This window comes from Otolemur garnettii, unplaced genomic scaffold (assembly GCF_000181295.1).
Source record: "Otolemur garnettii isolate 467f Iridium unplaced genomic scaffold, OtoGar3 scaffold00037, whole genome shotgun sequence".
Classification (NCBI taxonomy): Eukaryota; Metazoa; Chordata; class Mammalia; order Primates; family Galagidae; genus Otolemur; species Otolemur garnettii.
The window spans coordinates 14745640-14767704 of NW_003852432.1; the positions used below are offsets into that span (position 1 = coordinate 14745640).

The 22065-nt window shown below is 32.9% G+C and overlaps 1 protein-coding gene across 1 annotated transcript in view; it reads left to right on the forward strand.

Moving 5' to 3' along the window:
• Positions 1 to 22065, forward strand: part of BMT2 (base methyltransferase of 25S rRNA 2 homolog) — a 65727-nt gene that overhangs the window by 38875 nt on the left and 4787 nt on the right. Inside the window, exon 4 of the mRNA XM_003789805.2 lies at positions 14632 to 14746. Within this exon, the coding sequence (XP_003789853.1) occupies positions 14632 to 14746 (115 nt within the window). The remainder of the gene's footprint in view (positions 1 to 14631; positions 14747 to 22065) is intronic.

Here is a 22065-nt window from a genome sequence, read left to right on the forward strand (position 1 = left end):
TATGAACATAACAGATGAAAATCAAATGGGTAATTCCAAGGAGAAAAATAAAGGATTAGTAGGTTAGGGAACAGGAAAAGATGTTATTTAAAAAGGGGGGGCTTTATAGCTTCAGAAAGCATTTGTGATGAAATATCTGTCTACTGTTTGTCTTCTTACCCTACTTAAGATAGTAGATCCAGTTTCAGCTGACTTGTATTTAGTTATTCTAAGAAAAAAGAGATCAATGCAGGTGATCAATTTAGGAACTGGGCCTGCAAACACAAAAATGAAGAGGAAAAAAGGAAGCAGGATAGGGTGGGGTGAGGAGAATTGAGATTTCTTAAGAAATCTCAAGAAAACAGAGGATCAGATTCATTAATAACAAAATGTGATAGAGACCAGCCATATTAGACAAAAGTAGTAAGTAATTCCAAAAACATAGACATATTTGCTTTAGGGACAGAGTCCTACACCTCTATAAAATTACTAGTGATTATGATGAATATCCCTTGCCAAGAAATTAGTTTATGAGGTCTTTTTTTTTTTTTTTTTTTTTTTAATCAGGGTCTTGCTGTGTGGCCCAGATTGAGCTCAAGTGATCTTCCCACCTTAGTCTGCCAAGTAGCTGGGACTACAGTAATGCATCCCTGTGCCCAGCTCATTAAGTCATTTTTAAGAAGACAGGTAAGGCCAGGCATGTTGGCTCACACCTGTAATCCTAGCACTCTGGGAGGTTCAGGCAGGAGGATTCCTTGAGCTCAGAAGTTCAAGACCAGCCTGAGCAAAAGTGAAACTCCATCTCTACTAAAAATAGAAAAATTAGCTGGGCCTTGTGGTGAGCACCTGTAGTCCCAGCTACTCCAAAGGCTGAGGCAGAACAATCACTTGAACACAGGAGTTCAAGGTTGCTGCGAGCAAGACTGATGCCATGGCACTCACCTGGGCAATAAAGTAAGACTGTCTCAAAAAAAAAAAAAAAGAAGACAACAAATAAGTCTATATTAAGACTTAAGAGATTTCTAGTAAAGATAGGTAGATAAATACCTGTTTTTCATGGTAGAGTATGATTCTTTAACAGAGTTGAGTTGTTAAAAGATACTGCAGTATAGGTTGCCAACAAGTTGTTTATGTCATAAATAATAACATATGAGATAGTTGAAATAGACAGTATTTTTAAATATAAGTTATATAGCTCCTTTGTGGTAACCAGTATCTCAAGACACAGTCATTTAGGACAAGGTCATAAATGAATGTATTATCTGCATTTCAGTTAGCCTTCCTTATAAGGTAGAATTTTTTCCAACTTTTTGTCAGATCTGATTTAGTCATTTTTTTGCCTTTGTATAGCAAAAAGTATTTTTAGTAAGGAAAGACGTCTCTAATCATTTGTGGCTTTTTTCTTTTCTTTTTTTCTGTTAATTCCCAAGCATTTACATTAGTTTATTTGTGAAGAATCTTGATGAGCTACTTTTTCATGAGGTGTACTTAAGACTAATGCTTCCTTCTATTAATTTACTGGGAGCCAAGAAACTCAATACAGTATATGCTGCAAGGGAATGAATAGTGGGGATGCCACTGTCATTCCTCCTCCCTCCTGTCCCTCAGGTAAATACTATGTAAAAATTGAGAAGCTTAACCATCAGAAACAGGACTATGTATATTAGTTAGGCTTCTGCAGAGGAACAGAAAGAAATATTGCAGTCATATATCACTTAATAATGGGGATATGTTCTGAGAAATGTGTTAGTCAATTTTATCATCATGCAAATATCATATAGCATATTTATATAAACCTGAATGGTATAGCCTATTGCCCTAGGCTGCAAACCTCTATAGCATGTTACTATACTGAATACTGTAGGCAGTTGTAACACAGTGGTATTTGTGTCTGTAAATGCTTATAGTGGGTAAGTGGTGAGTGAATGGAAAGGCATAAGATATTACTGTATGTTGCTGTAGACTTGATAGACACTTAGACTATACTGATATTTTTTAATTTACAGTAAATTAATCTTAGCTTACTATAAATTTTTTACTTTATAACTTTTAATTTTTTTAACCTTTGGACTCCTTCATAATAACTTCTTAGCTCAAAACACACACACATTGTGCAGATATACAGAAACTTTTTTTTTTACTTTTTAAACTTTTTGTTAAACTAATACACAAGCACATACATTAGCCTAGTCTACACAGGATCATGATCATCAATATCACCGTCTTTCACCTCCACATTTTTGCCCTACTTCTAGGTCTTTAGCAGCAGTAACATACATGAAGCTGTCATCTCCTGTAATAACAGTGCTTCTCCTGGAATACCTACTGAAGGACCTGCCTTCGGCTGTTTTACAGTTAATTTTTTTTTTTCAATAAAGTAGGAGCATACGCTATAATGACAAAAAGTGGAGTATAATAAATACATAATAACATGATTGTTTATTATCATCAGTTATTGCGTACTGTGCTTAATTTGTATGTGCTATATTTTTATATGACCTGGCAGCACCATGGGTTTATTTGCATCAACATCATCACAAACAAATGAATAAATGCACTGTACTGCAATGTTAGGATGGCTGTGACATCACTAGGTGATAGAACATTTTCAGCTCCATTATAATCTTACAGGACCACCATCATATATGTGCAGTCTGTTGTTAACTAAAAATGTCGTTGTGCAGCTCATGACTATGCATAGGGAGAGATTTATTATAAGGAATTGACTCACATGAGTGTGGGACTGCCAAGTATGAAATTTGCAGGGAAGGCTAACAGGCTGGAGACCCATGGAAGAATTGATACTGCAGCTTGAATCTGGAGGCAGAATTCCTTCTTTTGAAGCAACCTCAGTTTTTTTTCTCTTAAGGCCTTCAACTGATTGGATGAGGCCCATCACAGTATAGAGGGTAATCTGCTTTACTCAGAGTCTACTGATCTAGATGTTAATCTCATCCAAAAGAAATATACCCTTATAGCAAAATTTAGACCAGTACAGGCAGGTTGTTTTGTTTGTTTTGAAACAGTCTCACTCCTGTTGCTTGGGCTAGAGTGCAGTGGCATCATAATAGCTCCCTGCAATCAAACTCCTGGGCTTAAGCATTCTTCCTGACTCAGCTTCCTAAGTAGCTGGGACTGTAGGCATGTACCAGGATGCCCAGCTAATTCTCCTATTTTTAGTAGAGATGTGGGTCTTGCTGTTGCTCAGGCTGGTCTTAAACTCCTGAGCTCAAGCAGTCCTCCCACCTTGGCCTCTCAGAGTGCTAAAATGATAGATGTTAGCCCCTGCACCCACCCCTAGACTGGTGTTTGATAAGATATCTAGATACTTTGATAAGTTAGCACATGAAATGAATCATCTCAAGGTGTAAAGTGTCATTTCATATATTACCAATAAAGCTTAATTTCTACAGAAATTAAAATCACAAATAAATAGAAGTTCTAATATTGTCTTTTACACTGATAGATAATTTTCTGTATTCTCCAGTTTCGGGAATAAAGTAGTAGATCCAGTTATAAATAACCTTACTTGTTCACTCAAAGACTTATGAATGTCTCATTAAGTGTATAAGTTTTTAGAAGTAAATCACTGACATATAATTCATTAATTTGAAATTCATGATTATTAACAGCTCATCAAAAATTTTGCTTTGCTATACCTAGAAAAAAGGATTTTTAAGCAGATAAATAATATAAAAGTATTTAAATAATGTAAGAATGAGAGCTTGATTTTTTTTAATTATTTATAGACATTTTAAAAACACTCAATGATTTTATCATTTCAAAATTACTATTACTTTCCATTGGCTTGTGTCATTTTACATTGCTGTTTTTAAAATGTATGTACTATTTTATATTCTATTTTTGCCATTGGGGTAAAACACTCTGTGTCTACTGGGTTCTTCTCCTGTGTTCTACTGTATAATAATTTACAAAGTTCATATTTGATATCTTTGCTTCTGTCATGTTGTGTTTAAGATAAAATTTGTAGAGGAATTACAGTACCAACAGTATGACTATTTGGGGGTTCTTGCTAAATATTTCCATTTTGGTATAAAATAGTTATTAAAGGTTGCCACAAATAGTATTCAAATTGTGCACCACATAAATTAGCTACATTCATGGAGGAAGCCATTCACCTCCTGGATATATATATATATATACACACACACACACACTAATTTGTAAATAAGAATGGTGGTCTTGCCTCTTGGCCCAGCCCCTAGAACAGGAAGAGAGTTCATTCATAAATGGCTGCCCACATACTCAACATTGTCTCCTTTTTCCCAACCATACTTCCCAGAGGATATCTCCTTCACTTGTTTTCTGCTCTTGGAGACCCAGTGTTTGCTCATCTCCCACCAGGACCCTGACAAACTCATCTCACTAGGAGTATCATAGATTGCTGACAGTGTATTTATCTTAGGGTTTGGGATATGTATGACCCACACATTTGAATAGCCAGGTTGCTTTTCGTGGGCTCTGGAAAGCCTCTCAGGGCAGAATCAGGCTGGGCCACTGCAAGTAGTTGTTTACTTTGTGTAGTAATATATTAATTTAACATTTTGTTGATTTGAAGAAGGTCGATGGGTACCTGTCTTCTAAATCACAAACATACAATATAAACCAGCACAGCTCTGGAATTTTATCATTTTTTTCTTCAGTGGAACGGCTATATATACAAATTTTACCTTGGCCTCAATAAGTACAAAATATTTTAATTTTTGTAATTTGCAACTTTAGATATATATTTCTGTATATTTGTTTTTGTATTTCTTAATGTGAGTTAACAATGGCTTTCAGTTTGCTTTTTTTTTTATCATTCCCTCTGTTAAGAACTTCACTTTTTGTTCTTAAATTTCTTCACATAGTTAGTATTCTAATCTTGTAAAATGTTATATTTTCTTCAGATTATTGTTGACATTTATTTTCCTCTCATTGCATTTGTTTACATTTTTATTCAATTTATTGATGAGTTTATGGTTTTAGTCTTAGTAAACCTTGATACTTTATTTTCAGGGTTTTTGTTACATAAACCTTAATTCTGACATACCTAGTGTTCAGATTACGTATGACTTGTTTACAGATGATTTAGGAAATGGAGCTAACATCAGATAAGTTTATACACATAACTGAAACTATTCTGTTTTCTGTCACTTTGTTCTTATTAGTTCAGTATTTCTTGTTTTTATTTTATTTTGTTTTTTAAGACATGGTCTCTCTCTGTCACCCAGGCTGTAGTACAGTGGCCTCATCACAGCTCACTTCAACCTCCAACTCCTTGCCTCAGCCTCTTAAGTAGCTAGGACTTAGTTCAGTTTTTCTTTACATATATAGTTTTGAATATTGTTTAGTTTCTGATTTTTCCTCATTGTTTCTTTTAGTTCAAAAGAATGATCTTAGGGGGTATTAATTGGAAATTGAATTAAAATATGTAAATAAATTTGGACAGCAAACATTTTTACATTGTTTAGTTTTGTTTACATATAAGAACATTATTTATAATCAACATTTTTGCTTTCCTTTGTGAAGTTTTGTGTCCTTAATAATGGAGTATTTTCTATTTTCCATTAATTATTTGCAAAAACTATTAACTTTGAATGAAACTTTTTCAGTACTTTGAAACTGCAACAAAAAATACGCTGTTGGGTATGCATAGCACAGTACTGCAAGGCTGGCATTAGCTTCTTTACATCTTATCAAAGTCAATAATAAAATCAAATAACAAGATAAAAATGATGAACTTTGTGTTCTTTCTTTTTTTTTTTTAAGTCTGTAATTCAGGTATTACCAATTGTGCCTGTTGTGACTTTTCTTCATTTTTTTTAACAGTCTAATCAAAATGACATTCATTTTAACCAAATTTTCATGTTGTATATTCATTTATATTTATGGCATCAAACAGTATCAGGTTCAGAATTCTTTATAAGAAAGTGTATGCACATATATACACACAAATGCCAGAGTCTAAGTCCTTTTTCTTACGTCTAACCACAACAGTAAATATTCTGAATAAACTTCTACAATTATTAGTAGCTGCAAGAAGGTAAAGGATTTTTCTTCAAGTATGGTAAGGTAGGCAAAATTCATGTTTCTTCCCCCTTCCAAAATTTTCATCCTTTGTTTATGCAAACACTAATCTAGGTACTGCTGCAAAGAGATTTTGCAGATATAAAACTAATACAATCACATGAGCCTTCAAAGTGGAGAACTTTCTTCAGAACTTTCTTGTCAGAAGAGAAGGGGAAAGGGGGATGTCAGGGAGATTTGAAGTATAAAAAGGATTCAACATGCTGTTATTGGCTTTGAAAATGGAGAGGGCAGTGATCCAAGGAATATAAATGACCTCTAGAAGCTAAGAATGACTGCCAGCAGGGAAACAGAGACCTTAGCTACATCCACACAGATCTGAATTCTGCCAACAACCTACATTCTCCACAGAGTACCCACGTCAGCTGACATCTTGGTGTATTAAGCCCTAGAGTACCAGCCAAACCTGCCCAGACTTTCAACCTACACAATTAGGTATACTGTTTAAAAGTAGAGTTTGTGATGGTTTGTTATATAGCAACAGAAAACTAATACAAAATGAAGAACTCTATTTATATTATATATTTCCATAGTATATCTCACACATAGACTACTATTGATGTATTCAAACTGCCATTTCCTTCTATATTAGATAAAGGAAGCATAATTATTAAAAGCACGTCTGCTAAGTCTGATGGAATCACATATTAGCTATATGACATTGGGCATAATTAACTTTCCCAAGCCTCAGCCTCCTCATCTATAAAATGAGAGTAATAGTACATACTCATGGGAGCGTTATATTGCGCTATAATGGCGATTGTTACCTAGTAATGATAATCATGATGATGGCAACACAGTATTTTCAATAAGAGCAAGCATTTGGACATTTTGTGAAGTAAGCCATGGCCAAGATCTTTTCACTGAATTCTCTGTACTCTCTGTGATATATGCATCTGTATATGGAGTTTCTGGATTATCCTTTTGGGTTTCTTTTTTTGTCTATTTTCTTTCAGATGTTTTGCTTAAAAAATTAGATATCCTTGCCTTTCTTAGGAATTTTCTATTTCCATATATCCAAGTTTCCTGGAGATGTTCTGTGGGATAGTTAACGTATTCTTAAAAAGGGAAGTTTGTCAGAATAATAAATCTGAGAAAACATCAGGGAAAAGAAGTTTCTTAACTGTACAGATATTACAGGGTTATGTTCTATGTTCTTTGTGTGCCTCTTCGAAAAGATAATGCATTTCCCCCATTCATTGACCTATTGACTACAGTACTTGTTGAAAGAGCATGCAATGCTCTTTGGGAAAAACTATCCTTTCAGGTATAAACCAGTAATTCTGTGAGCCAACAGCTGTCTTCCCTTTTCCTTGTTAAAGCTTTCCAAGTGTGGTAGTTCCATCTACTTGGTCCAGATTATTTAGCCCATAAGTAACCTTTCTCAGTACATGTAATCTCTTGCCAGTATATTTTTTGTTCTTTACTACTAAAATTCAGAGGGTATTATCTGGCTGTTAACATTGTAGTCAAAACCAATAATCTTTTCTTTAATTGTAAGTAACCAAATATATTTAGTCAGTAAAGCATGTGAATTTCAAGACAGCAAAATATATTAAAACCAATAATCTTTTTTTGCATAAAATGTTGTTATTGGGTTTGTTTAGAATATAAAAGCATATGTTTATTTTATATTAGAGAAAAGGAATAGCATGCAGGAGAAGAGAGTGGAGAGCAGTGAGTGAAAGGAAAGATGGGGCGGGGGTGGACCAATAATTTTTAGTCAGAATTTCAGGGATTTTTGATGCATACAGAAATGAAATGGAATATATAAAAAGCAGTAAGGGTGAGTTGCCAAATAAATGCAAATAAGCCAAGTCATATTCAGAGTTAGGATTTTTTTTTAACTATTTTTTCTGCTGTTCCATGAAGAAATGATAGTGACAAAGGGACAGGTAGGACTAATGATTTTTATGTGATCCCTGGTGTCTAGTAATAAATATTACCTACCTACTTGTCATCTATCAGCCCTAAAAATTGACAGAAAAATTTCTCACTGTCGTGAATCCAAGAAGTGACAGAACTATTTATGTACTGATTCTCAAAAATGCATTTCTTCTCTATTTTTTCCCTCAAAAAGATACGAGCTAGAAACTTATTATTCCCCTTCTACTTCAAAGCAACAGGCGTAGTAAAAATGGCCTCAATGATTTAAAGGTATTTTAACCATAGAAGCTTTTCATCAGAGGACATATTTTATGGAAGTCCACAATATGAAGCAAATACATTGCTATTCCACATGAAGGGTATAAAAGTTACAGCTTCCCAATATTTTCTATATCTGCTTTGGCTGGTGTTTGAGCAGACAGAGAGACCTAAAGCTCTGTAGAGAGCACTTTGAAAAAAACACGATTGTAAACTGCACATCTAGGTAAATATTACTAGGTTTTCTTATATAATAAGCAAAAATTTTTACTTAAAATTTACAGTTCTCATTTAACATGTATTAAGTAGTTCAAGATGCTGTTGTCATATTGGCAACATGCCAGATGGAAAACTGTATAGGAAATAAAATCTTGCATTTCTTTATTAAACTACTTAACCAGGAGGTTAGAAATTGAGGGGGAGAAAGCAAAGAAATATGATCTTATAGTATAACTATTTTGGAAAAGAGAACAAAAGACAGTATTGAGTTAAAAAACAGCATAGGAAATTTAAGTAGAAAGTTATAATTTGAACAATTTACATCCTTACATATACCAAGGCTTTTTTCTTAACCCTTTTCCACTGTGTAAAGGAAAAATTATCAAGTGAAATTAGATGGACTGTGAATTCCTAAGTTAGTAAAATGTACCAGTTTTTAATTTGTGCCTAACAGTATCGCATGCATATACATGTATATGATGCAAATGTTTAATAATAAAATTTATTTTTATTTCTCATATAAAATAATAAAATTTATTTTTGTTTCTGAAAATTGACAGACAAATCCATAGTTGTTTTGGGAAATCTGTTTGCCGAATACAACCATTACTGTATATTCACTACCTAAGATTCACTAGTAGTTAATATTTTGCAACATTTGCTTCCCGTCTTTCAGTGTATCTATCTGTAGATATGTATTTTTTTCTGAAACATTTGAGAGTTAAAGCTATCATGAAACTTCACCCCTAAAATGTTAATAGTTTAGCATATATCACTAAAGACTGAGGTCATTTGCCTACATAGCCACAATATAGTTGTCACCACACTCAAAATTTAATACACTGATACACTATAATATATAATATACTGTTCCTAATCAAATTTTCCAAATAGTCATAGAATTTTCTTCATAACTGTGGGCTGGTTGCTTAATCCAGCAGCGATTACATATGGTATTTAGTTGAATATCTCTTAGGCTGCATTAGTCTAAGACATTCCCTGTAATTAGATTCATGAGCATACTATATATGTGTTACTATGGTTTCAGTGCATCATTAAGGAGCATTTATCCCATTATCAGTAATGCTAAGTTTGATCTTTTGACAGAGGTTGTGTCCACCAGATTTCGCCATTAGAAAAATAGTCAATGGAGTTATACACAAAGACTAAGTGAAGTTTCTGTTTCACCAATGGCTTTAGCCTACACTAGTGGTCTAACCTGAATCAAGTCGTTTTTATTATAGTGGTTGCAAAATGGTGATTTTTCTATTTCTTGCTTAAATATATATTGGTTGGCATTCTTCTGTAAAGGGAGCTTTCTCTCCCTTTTTAAGAACCTATGGACCCATAGTTTTAATTAAATATGTTATAGTTTGTTGTTATTATTCATTATTATGGTGAAATCATCCCAAATTAGCTAACAGAAGCTATTGTAAGTTAATTCCTATTACATTTTTACATGTCTCCATTAATTTTTAGGGCATTACTTTACTTTCTTATATAGTAATATCATCCAGGCTCATTTTATATAATATTTTCCCTGCTGCTTCAACCCCAGAATAAGCACCATTTCTCTAAAAGTACAAATTCCTTTGAGTGAGAGAACAGTATTTGAAAACCGAATTCTGGGCATTAACTCTACTTCTGCATCCTCTTATAGGAAACCTTTTTTCCAATCCGTCACTATAAGATTCTTTGCCTCCTTTCCCTCATTCTGAATTTGTATCACCCAGCAACTTTAGTTCATTTGCCCATTTGCAATACACATAAAATAATTTCAAAATGTCTGAGCCAGTACCACTACAACAAAAAAATTCAGGATTTCTTTGTAGTCCTTATTTATCCTTAAATTATTACCCCTTGAGATCATTATATCAGAATACCTTGCTCAGAAGTTATTGAATTGTTGTTTTTCCTTCTGTGTTATTTGATATATAGTTACCTGGTTCATTAGTTTTTCTTTTTTATTGCCTTGTGCTTTTTCCCCCATCCTAGTGATTTTATGTTTTGAATATGTAAAACATTAACAACTTTGAAAAGTCAAAACTACCATGAAAGGTGTGCTCAGACCCTTATGTAAGGGTGTGTCCCATCTCTTACATAAAAAATCCACTTGTTTCCAAATCTCCTGAGGTTTTATTAGGTTCTGATTTATCCTTCCTGGATAGTTTCTTTTTGTAAAACTAAACATATATATTAAAATAACAAAATCTCTTCAAACCAGTTTGCAGAGATTCTTACTGTTTGTCATTCAAATATTGAAAGATTTTCTCAATGTTTGAGAAAAGATCATTCAAAAAGTAGACAAGACTATATAATAAAGAGTATTTGAACAACATGATTAACAAACCTGCCTACTTATGAACATAGATGCAAAACTACTCTGCAAAAACCACATATACAATTGATCTCATTTACAGATTCTGGATCTTTAAATTCACCTACCAACTAAAATTTATTTGCAATCACACAATGCCACAAAATACTTGTGGCATTTTCACAAGTCATTCATTCACAGACATGCACAGTGTGGCAAAAAATTGTAGTCACATCACCTTACCAGCTCTAGTTAAACAAGGTGAGCTCTACCTTCCTGTCCCAGCTCTCACACACAAACATGTTCTTTTTGCAGTCTCTTTGGTGTCATACTTTTTGTATTTTTTGTGGTTTTTCTCAATGGTTTTGCTTTTAAAATGGCTCCCAGGCATGGTGTGGAAGTCCAGTGTTTCTAAGTATAAGAAGGCTATATTATATTATACATTACAGAGAAAAGACTTGTTATATAAGCTTCCTTTATGCATGAGTTGTACTTCTATTGGCCATGAGTCAATGTTAATGCATCAACAGTGTATATAAATAAAGTTGCTTTGAACAGAAATACACATAAATCCAGGGTATGTGATAAAAATGTTGTGACCAGAGACCTAACTCTGAATTTTTTCTAGGGGCTATGGTTCTATATTTACTAATTCAGTGTTCATGGTAACTTTGTGGAACATAACTACCACAAATAGCAAGAATTGACTATATATACCCACACATAGAATCCTTCAAATTATGAAAAGGATAATATATCAAAACCAAATTAAATTCTTTCCAAAAATGCAAGGTTGATCTAACACTATAAAATTAATGCACTATACCACATAAACAGATGTAAGTCATATCTGCACAGATGCATAGAATGCATTTAATAAAATTCAACATGGATTTGGGTCAAAACTTTAAAAAAAAAAAACCCTAGCTAAGCATAAAAGGAACGTTTTCAACTTTATCAAGAATAAACTCTGTAACTGTCATTGCATTTTATGATGAAACACTGGAATGTTCCCTTTGAAATTGGGTTAATGGTGCCCACTTCTGCTTTGCATTGTATTAGAAGTCCTGGGAAGACTAGTGAGGGGGAAAAATGGACACATGGGTGGGTGAATAGATAGGAAAGGAAGAAATACAATTGTCATTTTTCACAGATTATATACTTATATACTTAGAATACCCAAAATAAAAGACACCTAAGCAATTAAGATTAAGGAATTTAGTAAAGTTACTAGATACAAAATAAATACATAGTAATCTCCCCTTATTCTCAGGGAATACTTGCCCACACCCGCAATGGATGCCTGAAACTGTGGATATTACTGAACCCTGTACTGTTTTTTTTTCTCCGTCTACAGCCATACCACCCTGAACGCTCCCAATCTCGTGTTTTTTTTCTCCTATGCTTACATACTCATGATAAAATTTAATTTATAAGTTTGGCACCATAAGAGAATAACTACAAGAGTACAATAGAACAACTATAACAAAATACTGTAATAAACATTATGTGAATGTGATTCTTTCAAAATACAGGTTGTCCATAAAGTTCATGTGCAATTTAAAATAGTGTGCAACTTTATGATCACCCTGTATTTAATACTATACTCACCCTTGTTATGATGTGAAGTGATGTCTTTGTGATAAGGTGAAGCGAGAAGAATGACATAAGCATCATGATGTAACATTAGGTTACTATTTACCTTCTGACCATATGTCAGAAGCGGGATCATCTGCTTTCAGTGATCCAGATCATTAAGCCATGCCTGTGTTAGTGCTTGGATGTCAGGAGCAGACCGTGTTGATGACTAATGGGCAGTCAGTTTATATAGCATGGGTATATTGGACACAGGGATGATTCATGTACTAGGCAGGACAGTATGCAGTTTTATATCACTACTGAGAACATCTCACAACTTAAAATTTATTTATGAATTGGTTATTTCTGGAATTTTCCATTGAATATTTTCAGACTGTGGTTGACTGAGGGTAACTAAAACCATAGATAACTGGAGACTACTATATGCAAAAGTCTATTACATTTTATAATCAATAATAAAAAAATGAAGCTTAAAAAATAACAGTAAAGTTTAGCCGTGGGGGAAAAAAGATAACATTAGTAATAGCATCAAAAACTATGAGATATTGGGGGCAGCGCCTGTGGCTCAAAGGAGTAGAGCACTGGCCCCATAATACCAGAGGTGGCAGGTTCAAAAAAACTATGAGATATCAAGGAATATAAATCCAACAAAAGATGTGTGAGACCTTTTTAGGGAAAATAAAAGTATTTTGGAGACAAAAAAAAAAAAAAAAGCTAAATAAATAGTTAACTATCCTGTGTCCATAGACTTAAAGAGTTTTAATATTGTAAATCTGTAAATTCTCCCCAATGATCTTTAGACTTAGTGCCACACTACTCAAAGTCCCAATAGGATGTGTTGTTTAAGTGTAGTATTGTATAGCAATGCAAGTGAATTATAGAATCACACTCACCTCTCACAAACAGTATTAGTGGAAAGGAGTAAGTCAGTCAATAAGAACAAATGTGTAGTTTATTTACTGAACTGTATTACCTAAGTATTGTGTTATAGGTAATTGAGACTCTAAACAGAAATAAAGAGAATGGTTATCCTTAAAATAAGGGTAGTGACTGCCATTATGGAAAGATGTGGATGATAGCAACGTGAATAGTCATGCCATCCAGGTACAGGCATTAGTTATTGACCAGGGGTGGTAATTGTGCATAAATGTTCACTGTGTGATTATTCTTTAAACTGTACATCTATATTTTATGCAAATAAAAAATTAAGGAGCAGAACCAAAGAATTTGAAATGGACTCCATGTATTATTGAAAATTGATCAATTATTAAGGTAATCCATGATATGGTTAAATTATTGGTGATGATAACTGATGAATTGGTTATTCGATTGGTTAATATTGAATTAAATTGAGTGACTTAGAATACTTCAGTTAAAAATTCAATTTATAAGAAGCATATATTTTAAAAAAGACTATCAGGAATTTGTTGCTACTCAGTTTACTAGAATCAGTGCTAAAGAATTTAGTGTGAGGCAAATTCTGCTTTTACATAGTCAGAAAGGTTATTAGTAGATGAACCACAACAATTTCATCTATAATATGAAAATAGTAAACAACAATATCTACCACTTTTTGATTACTTACCATGTACCAGACTTTGGGTTAAGCATTAAACGTATTATCTCATTAAATTCCGGGTGAGGGGGGAACCTCTTTAGTGTAGGTACCAGTATTATTCCCATATTACACATTCAGGGACAGAATCAGGTTTTGATCTTAGTCTCTCTGATTCTAAACTCTTGTTCTTAACCATAGCCCAAGTAAGGATCAGAATGACTATCTAGGAGTATACTATATTAAATATCATTTTAGATTCTCATTTTTTTTTTGTGCTCCAGTCTTTCATGAGTATAGAGTGGGGTTTTTTAGACTGCATAGCATTAGATATTATAACAGTCTGAAGCAGACATTAGAATTTATTATTGTATAAGCTAGACATTAAAGAGACCTAAAAATATATATATTTATAAAACAGACCTCCCTTTTTACTTTTTAAGTTTGCTATTTTTTGTTTAAAAGTTACATTTTCTGTTAACATACAATAGGTTTATTATTTATAAATGAATCAATATTTTAACATTTTCTAACTTCAAATATGGTAATTGTTAATAGACCACCATATAAATGAAAGCTCTTTCACTAATTTTTAAATGTGTAAAGGGATAACAAGACCAAAAAGTTAAAAAATCAATAATCTACATAATTTTTACCCTCAGATATTTTAATTTATTTATACTTCATTTTCAGTTTGCCTTTTATAATATAAAATGTCTATTTTTAGGTTGCTACAAGCCTCAGGAAAGATCAGATTACTTGATGTTGGCAGCTGCTTTAACCCATTTCTGAAGTTTGAAGAATTTCTAACTGTTGGCATAGACATTGTACCTGCTGTAGAGGTATGCATAGTTTTGTTTGTTTTTAGACTGGAATATTCTAAATGTATATTTGCAAAGAAAAGTCACTATCTTTGTATTCCGAAAATAGAAACTAATATTTCTATGAACTAACCAGTTAAGAGATTATTTCTATTCAAAACTAAATCTATATATTGTGAAAATTTGAGCATTTAGTTAACCAATATTGACGTGACCAGTACTGTATTTGTCTTTTATTTTCTTTGTTTTGTTCCCTGTTTATCATCTAAATAGTCATAATCTTCTAGAACTACACTATAGAAAAATCATTGCTGTCAAGAAACTTTAGTAGATTACAAAGATAGGAAGATTTTCACATAACTATAGTGTTTGGGCTCTACACTGTGTTTCATTTGGTTTACTGTTTTTTAATGAATCTTTTCTGAATTTTACTGGAGGGTAGAACCATCGTGGAATGGTAGAAAGAGGCAAGAGTTTGGAGTCAACCAAAATTTTATGAAATCTAGCTTATTGATACTTTAAAAGGTGAAACTATTTGACTTTACATAAACTGTTTCCTCTACCTTTATAAAAGAGTTATAAGAATAAGCATCCAGCTGACACTTGGCCTGGTACATTATAGGTCCATATCTATAAGTGATAGATATGATCCTTCCCTTTGAGAACATTCCAGTGAGTCAGTCATTGTTGCTTTATCACTTCAATTCAGTGAAGCAGGATCACCTTATCAGCTTAAATTTTCTTTTTTCTTACTATTAATAATATAAGAAGAGTTCATGTTAAAGGTATTTTTTGAAGATAGATGACTTTAGGGCAAGTGCAGTTTTTATGTACTCATGTCAGAAAAAGATTTGTTTTCTTAAATTAGATAACATGAATTATAACATTTGCCATTTTATTTTTGACATAATTGAAGATGCAAAATAAATATATAAGTTGCATTTTTAATATTATAAAGAGAATATGGATTAGAGCATGAACTACTTGAATGGGGATTTTTTTCACCCTGCTGCTGCTATATTCCCACCATGTAGAAGAGTGCCTTGTATATTAAATACTTTTTAAGTAGAAGTATGGGATCTTACCTTTAACCTGGGTTTGAATCTCTTCACCACCATTTTCTAAAAGTCTCTGATCCTCAGTTTTCTTAATTTTATAATAGGAGGTTAGTTAGTAATGGACCAGTTTCATAGGATGTTATAATGTTTTCTTGGAAAAAAATATTTTAAACACCTAGCACAGTAAGTGCTAAAGAAAAACATAGCTGTTATTGCTGAAAAGTTCCTGATAAAGATTCACCCTTCATATGGATCTTTTCTTTGATTATGTATCATTTTGATGAACATGACTGTCTAGATTGAATCTATATGAGTAACATTGAGGAACAAGAGAGTAGTAAAAGCTTTACTGTTACCTCTACTTCCAAAAGATGGACAAATATTTGCCATTCTTAGCTTGTCATTAAAGAGAATTTCTGTGCTATCAGAAGCTATAGTTTTAAAGTGGAAGGGACTTCAGGACCAGATTCTCTTCCATTCTTTTTTAAGACACACATTAAAGATGTAAAGATGTTCTTTGAGGACTGCTGAGACATGATGACCATTAGATCTGAACGTGAAGCTTCAGTATTATTTTTTTAATATAGAATCTGTTTATAGATATGGCTATAATCTTTCAAATGTATAGTCATTAGGGAAGGCATAAGGGCAGCTATACTTAAGTTCAGTGGTAGAATCAGACTTCCATAGTTCCAGAACCATTATAACTATTATAATTATAAAACAGAGTGAAGAGAGTAACTCTTCTGAAGGCAAGATGGAATGATGGAGACAAGAGGCAAAATATATGAACTAATTTTGACATTGTGGTCAGATAATGAAGGAAGAGTGGGCCCTGAGATATGAAAAACAAATGAGATGAGCCCTAGTGTATTGCCTTGAAAGATTTTCCAGGATGTAGCACAGAGAGAGAAATCCAAGCTGAAAGTCCTGGGAGACCAAGGTAGATGGAGTTTGTAGGATACAGTTTCAAAAATGAGAAAGCTGTGTAGACAGAAAACTTCAGCGGACCACAAAGGGTCCCCTTTGAGTACTCAGTTGAATACTGGTCAGCATCTGTATATGAAAAAAACTACATGAGACTGGAGAAGGTACCAAAATTCACAGGCATTGAATTCAGTATATAGAAGGGTCTTGCCTCAGTTGTGATGAATAATTAGCCTTATACTGAACACTGCTCTAATTCCACCTAACAAATCTTTAAAACAAGACCCAAAAAGATCAGACTGTCTCTAGGTGTTTTTTTTTTAATTCCACATTAATATAAGTGTTCATAAAATTAGGTTAAATTGTTTGCATTTGTTAGGTAAAGTCTAAGTTGTAGTTGAGCCCTTTACCCAGATATCTTAAGTACATCCCAGAACAAAGTTTAAGAATATTTACAACAATCCATAGCTATCTAGCCCCCACCAAGGTAAAATTCACCATGTCTGGCATCCAAAAAAGAAATTACCAACCATACAAAGAAGCAAGAAAATAGGACCCACAGTGAACAGATAAATCAATAAAGACAAACCTCAGACTGGCACAGGTATTAAAATTAAAGGATGTTAAAATAGGAATACTGTCCAGTTTGGGAAAATCTTTTTGACTTAACGATCATAGTTTGTGCACTTAACCATGTTTCATGCTTGAGTGAAGTTTTAATTTATCATTAAAAAACAAAGTAGGAATATTATAACCATATACAAAATTGAGACTTGGAAAATGCTTAAATACCCAAATGGAGCTACCAGAGATGGATACTACAATGTGTGTGATATGAAACACATACTAGATGTGATTAATGCATATTAGATGTTTGCAGAAGAAAAGTTAAATTGATGGTACAGCAATAGAAACTACCCAAAGTGAGACGCAGAAAATTTTTAAAGCAGGAGAGGATCAGTGATACAATTTCAAACAGCTAAATATAATTAAAGTCTCACAAAAAGGGGGTCAATTTGAAAAAATAATGGTCAAAATTTTCCAGATTTGATGAAAGCTATAAACTCACAAATCCAATAAGCTCAACACACTCCATACACAAGAAACATAAAGAAAATTATACCAAGGAACACCATAATTAAACTTCTGAAACCAGTAGTAAAGTCTTAAAAACAGCCAGAAATTTTCAAAAGATACATTAAAGTACTAAAAGAAAAAAATTTTCACCTAGAATTCCATACCTAGCAAAAATATCTTTTAAAAAACAAAGGTGAAATAAAGATTTTTTTCAGATACCCAAAAGCTGAAATAATTCAGTATTAGCAAACTTACATTTTAAGAAATGTTAAGGAAGTACTTTAGCCAGGTGGAAATATTGATCTACACAAAGAAATGAAGAGTACTGGGCAGCGCCTGTGGGTCAGTGGTAGGGTGCCGGCACATGTACCAAGGGTAGTGGGTTCAAACTTGGCCCCGGCCAAACTGCAACAAAAAATAGCTGGGTGTTGTGGTGGGCACCTGTAGTCCCAGCTACTCCAGAGGCTGAGGCAAGAGAATCGCCTAAGCCCAGGAGTTGGAGGTTGCTGTGAGCTATAACGCCATGGCACTCTACCAAGGGTGATAAAGTGAGATTCTGTCTCTTTAAAAAAAAAAAAAAAGAAGAAGAAGAGAGAAAGGAAAAATACTGGACATGGTAGCTACACAGGTTTAACATATATATATACTCTCTTCTCTTGTTATTTAAACTCTTTAAAAGATAATTGACCATTGTTATGGGCTGAATTATGTCACCCCACAAAAAAGATACCTTGGAGTCCTAACCCCCATTTTGTGACTTTATTTAAAGATAGGTGCTTTACAGAGGTATCAAGGGAAAATTAGATCATTATGGTGGGCCCTAATCTAATATGATAGTGGTGTCTTTATAAAAAGGAGAAATTTGGAGTTAGAAACAAGCATATAGGTAGGATGTCATGTGACAATGAAAGCAAAGATTGGGGTGATACATCCACAAGCCAAGTAATAAAAGTTCTCCCCAACAGCCTTCAGAAGGAAACAATTCTTCCAACATATTGATCTCAGACTTCTAGACTTCAGAACTTTGAGAAAATAAATTTCTGTTGCTTAAGCCATCTAATTCATGGCACTTTGTTACAGCAGTCCTAGCAAACTAATACAACCATTTAAACAAACAAACAAAAAAAATGATAAAGGGATTTATAATATAGCTAAAACTAAAATGTATGACAAGAGTAGTATATAGGAAGAGATTAGAGAATTGGAAATACAATTGGCCGTCTGTATCGGTGGGTTCTACATCCATGGATTTAATCAACCACAGGTCAAAAATATTTGAAAAATAATTAACAAATAATAGAAGTAATACAGTAAAACAGTTTTTTACATGGAGTTTACATTATGTTAGATATTGTAAGTGATCTAAAATGATTAAAAATATACAAGAGGGTACACGTAGGTTATATGCAAATGCCATGCCATTTTATATAAGGGACTCGAATATCTACACATTTTGGGATCCATGAGGGTTCCTGGAACCAATAATCCAAATACTGAGGAACAACTGCATCCTATTTTAAGATTCTTATACATTAAGTGATATAATATCACTTGAAGGTAGACTATGATAAGTTAAAGATATGTGCTATAAGTCCTAAAGCAGCCACCAAAATAAAAGAGTTAAATAAGCCAACAAAGGAGATAAAATAGAATCATGAAAATCTCAATCTAAAAGATGACAGGAAAATGGAAATGGAGAACCATGATCAGGTACAAGTAAAAACTAAACAGCAAGATTATAGATTTAAAATTCAAGGATAATCAGTAATCACATTAAATAGAAATGACCTAAATGTCCCAACTAAAAGGCAGAGATTGTCAGGTGTGGGGGAGGGAGCAAGACCCAAATACATGTTGCCTGTAAGAAATGCACTTCAATTATAAAAATACAGAGTGAAAGCAAGAAGATGGAGAAAAGGAAAGTTGGTATAGCTATATTAAAATCAGATAAAGCATGTTTCAGAGCAAAGAATATTACCAGAGATAAAGATGGTCATTCCATAATGATAAAAGGGGCAGTTCATAAAATCATAAACATTTATGCACCTCATAGTAGACCTTCCAAATATATAAACCAAAAACTGACAAAAGAGGAAAAAATCGATATTTATAAGATTATAATCAGAAAATTCAGTAACCCTCTTAATTGACCAACCAAATATAAGAATATCAAACAAAGAAGAACTCAACCATGAAAATAAGAACATTTTCTGAAATGACAAAAAAATGTGTGTAAGAGCCACTGAAATCACTAAAATAGTACTTTAGGGGTCACTAAAAGTAGTACTTAGGGAAAATTATAGCACCTAAACACCTTTATAAGGAAGGTCTCAAGGCAATGGTACTAACTTTTCACTAGAAAAGAAGAGCGTATTAAATCCATAATAAATAATACCAATTCCATATTTTTCCATAATAATGGAATACTACTTCCCAGCTCATTCTATGAGGCCATTCCCATACAAAACAAGAAAACTGCAAAGCAGTATCCCTCATGAACATGAATGCAGATGTTCTATATAAAAATTTAGCAAATGAAATCCAATAATGTCTTTTAGAAAGATAATATACATCATGGCCAAGTTTGGTTTAATGTTCAAAAAATAATTAATCTATTTACTATATTAACCAACCAAAAAGAAAAAGACATGTAATCGTTTCTGCAGGCACAGAAAAAGCATTCAATAAAATCTAACACCTTTTCCTGATTAAAAACTCAGTAGAAATTTAAGGAAATTTCTTCAGCCTGATAAGGAATATCTGAAAAACTTCATCCTTAATGGTGGAAAAACAATGTTTTCCATGAGTTTGAACTAGAATAACATAAAGATGTCTACTCTCACCATTTCTTTTCAGCATTGTATTAGATTTCTAGCCAATTCATTAAAGCAAAAAAAAAAAAAAAAAGCATCCAGGTTGGAAAGAATGAAGTAAATCTTTTTTATTCAGATGACATTGATCTTCTCTTAGATTATTCCATGTAATCAATCAGAAATTGAAGTTAAGGATAGTACCATTTACGATAGCATCAAAATATACAGTATTTCATGTATGATATATATCATAAATCTGACAAAAGTAAAATAATCTTTATGTCAAAAACCACAAATGGAGAGAAATTAAAGGTGACTAAAATAAATGAAGAGGTGTACCATATTTATTGGTAGAGAATTCTGTATTGTTAACATGTTAGTTTTTCCCAAACTGATGTATAGATTCAATGCAATCCTGATCAAAATCCTGATGGGCTTTTTTGTAGAAACTGAAAAACTCAATCAGTTCTTTTGAAAGGACCTAGAATAGGTAAAACAATTTAAGAAGAACAATAGTGTTGAAGAGTAATATTACCTGATTTTAAAATTAAATATAAAGCCACAATATTCAAGACAATATGATAACAATGTCAAGATTATCAATAAGGAATAGAAGGTCCACAAATAGGCCAAACTTATAGGTGACTGATTTTCACCCAAAATGGAAAAGATCATCTTTTCAACAAATGTTGAACTGAATATTCATTTCCAAAAAAAAATAACCTGGTCTGTGCCATACCTCATAAAAGAAAAAAATAAAATGAGCTCAGGTGGATCATAGGCCTGAATGGAAAACCTAAAACTACAAAACTTCTGGAAGAAAAACATTGAAGACAACCTTTGACCTTGATATAGGAAACAATTTATTAGACATGACTTTGAAAGCAAGATATACAAAAGAACAATAAATTGATCTTTATCAAAGTAAAAAACTTCAGCTCTTCAAAAGACAAAAAGAATGAAAAAATAAGCCACATTATACTGAGAGAAAATAGTGCAATTCTTATCTCTGATAAAGGACTAGTGTCCAAAAGTGTGTGAAGAACTCTTAAAACCCAATAATAGCAATGTTTAAAAATGTAAAGCAATCCAATTATTTTGAAAGGGGCAAAAGATTTGAACAGACACTTTAACATAGAAGTTATTTGGATGGCAAATAAGTCTGAAAAGATAAACATTACTACTTATTAGGAGAATGCAAATCAAAATCATGATAGACCACTGTGCACCTGTCACAATTACTAAAGTGGGAAAGACTGGCTATACCAAGAGTTGATAAGGATTTAGAAAAACTGGAACTCTCGGATATTCCTGGAGGTAATGTAAGGCTGTATAACTGCTTTTTAAAACAGTTTAAGAGTTTCTTTATAAGTTAAGTATATACATACTGTATGATTCCACCACCTAAGATATTTACAAGACAGACTGAATCATGTCCATTCAAGGACTTGAACAAGAATATTCA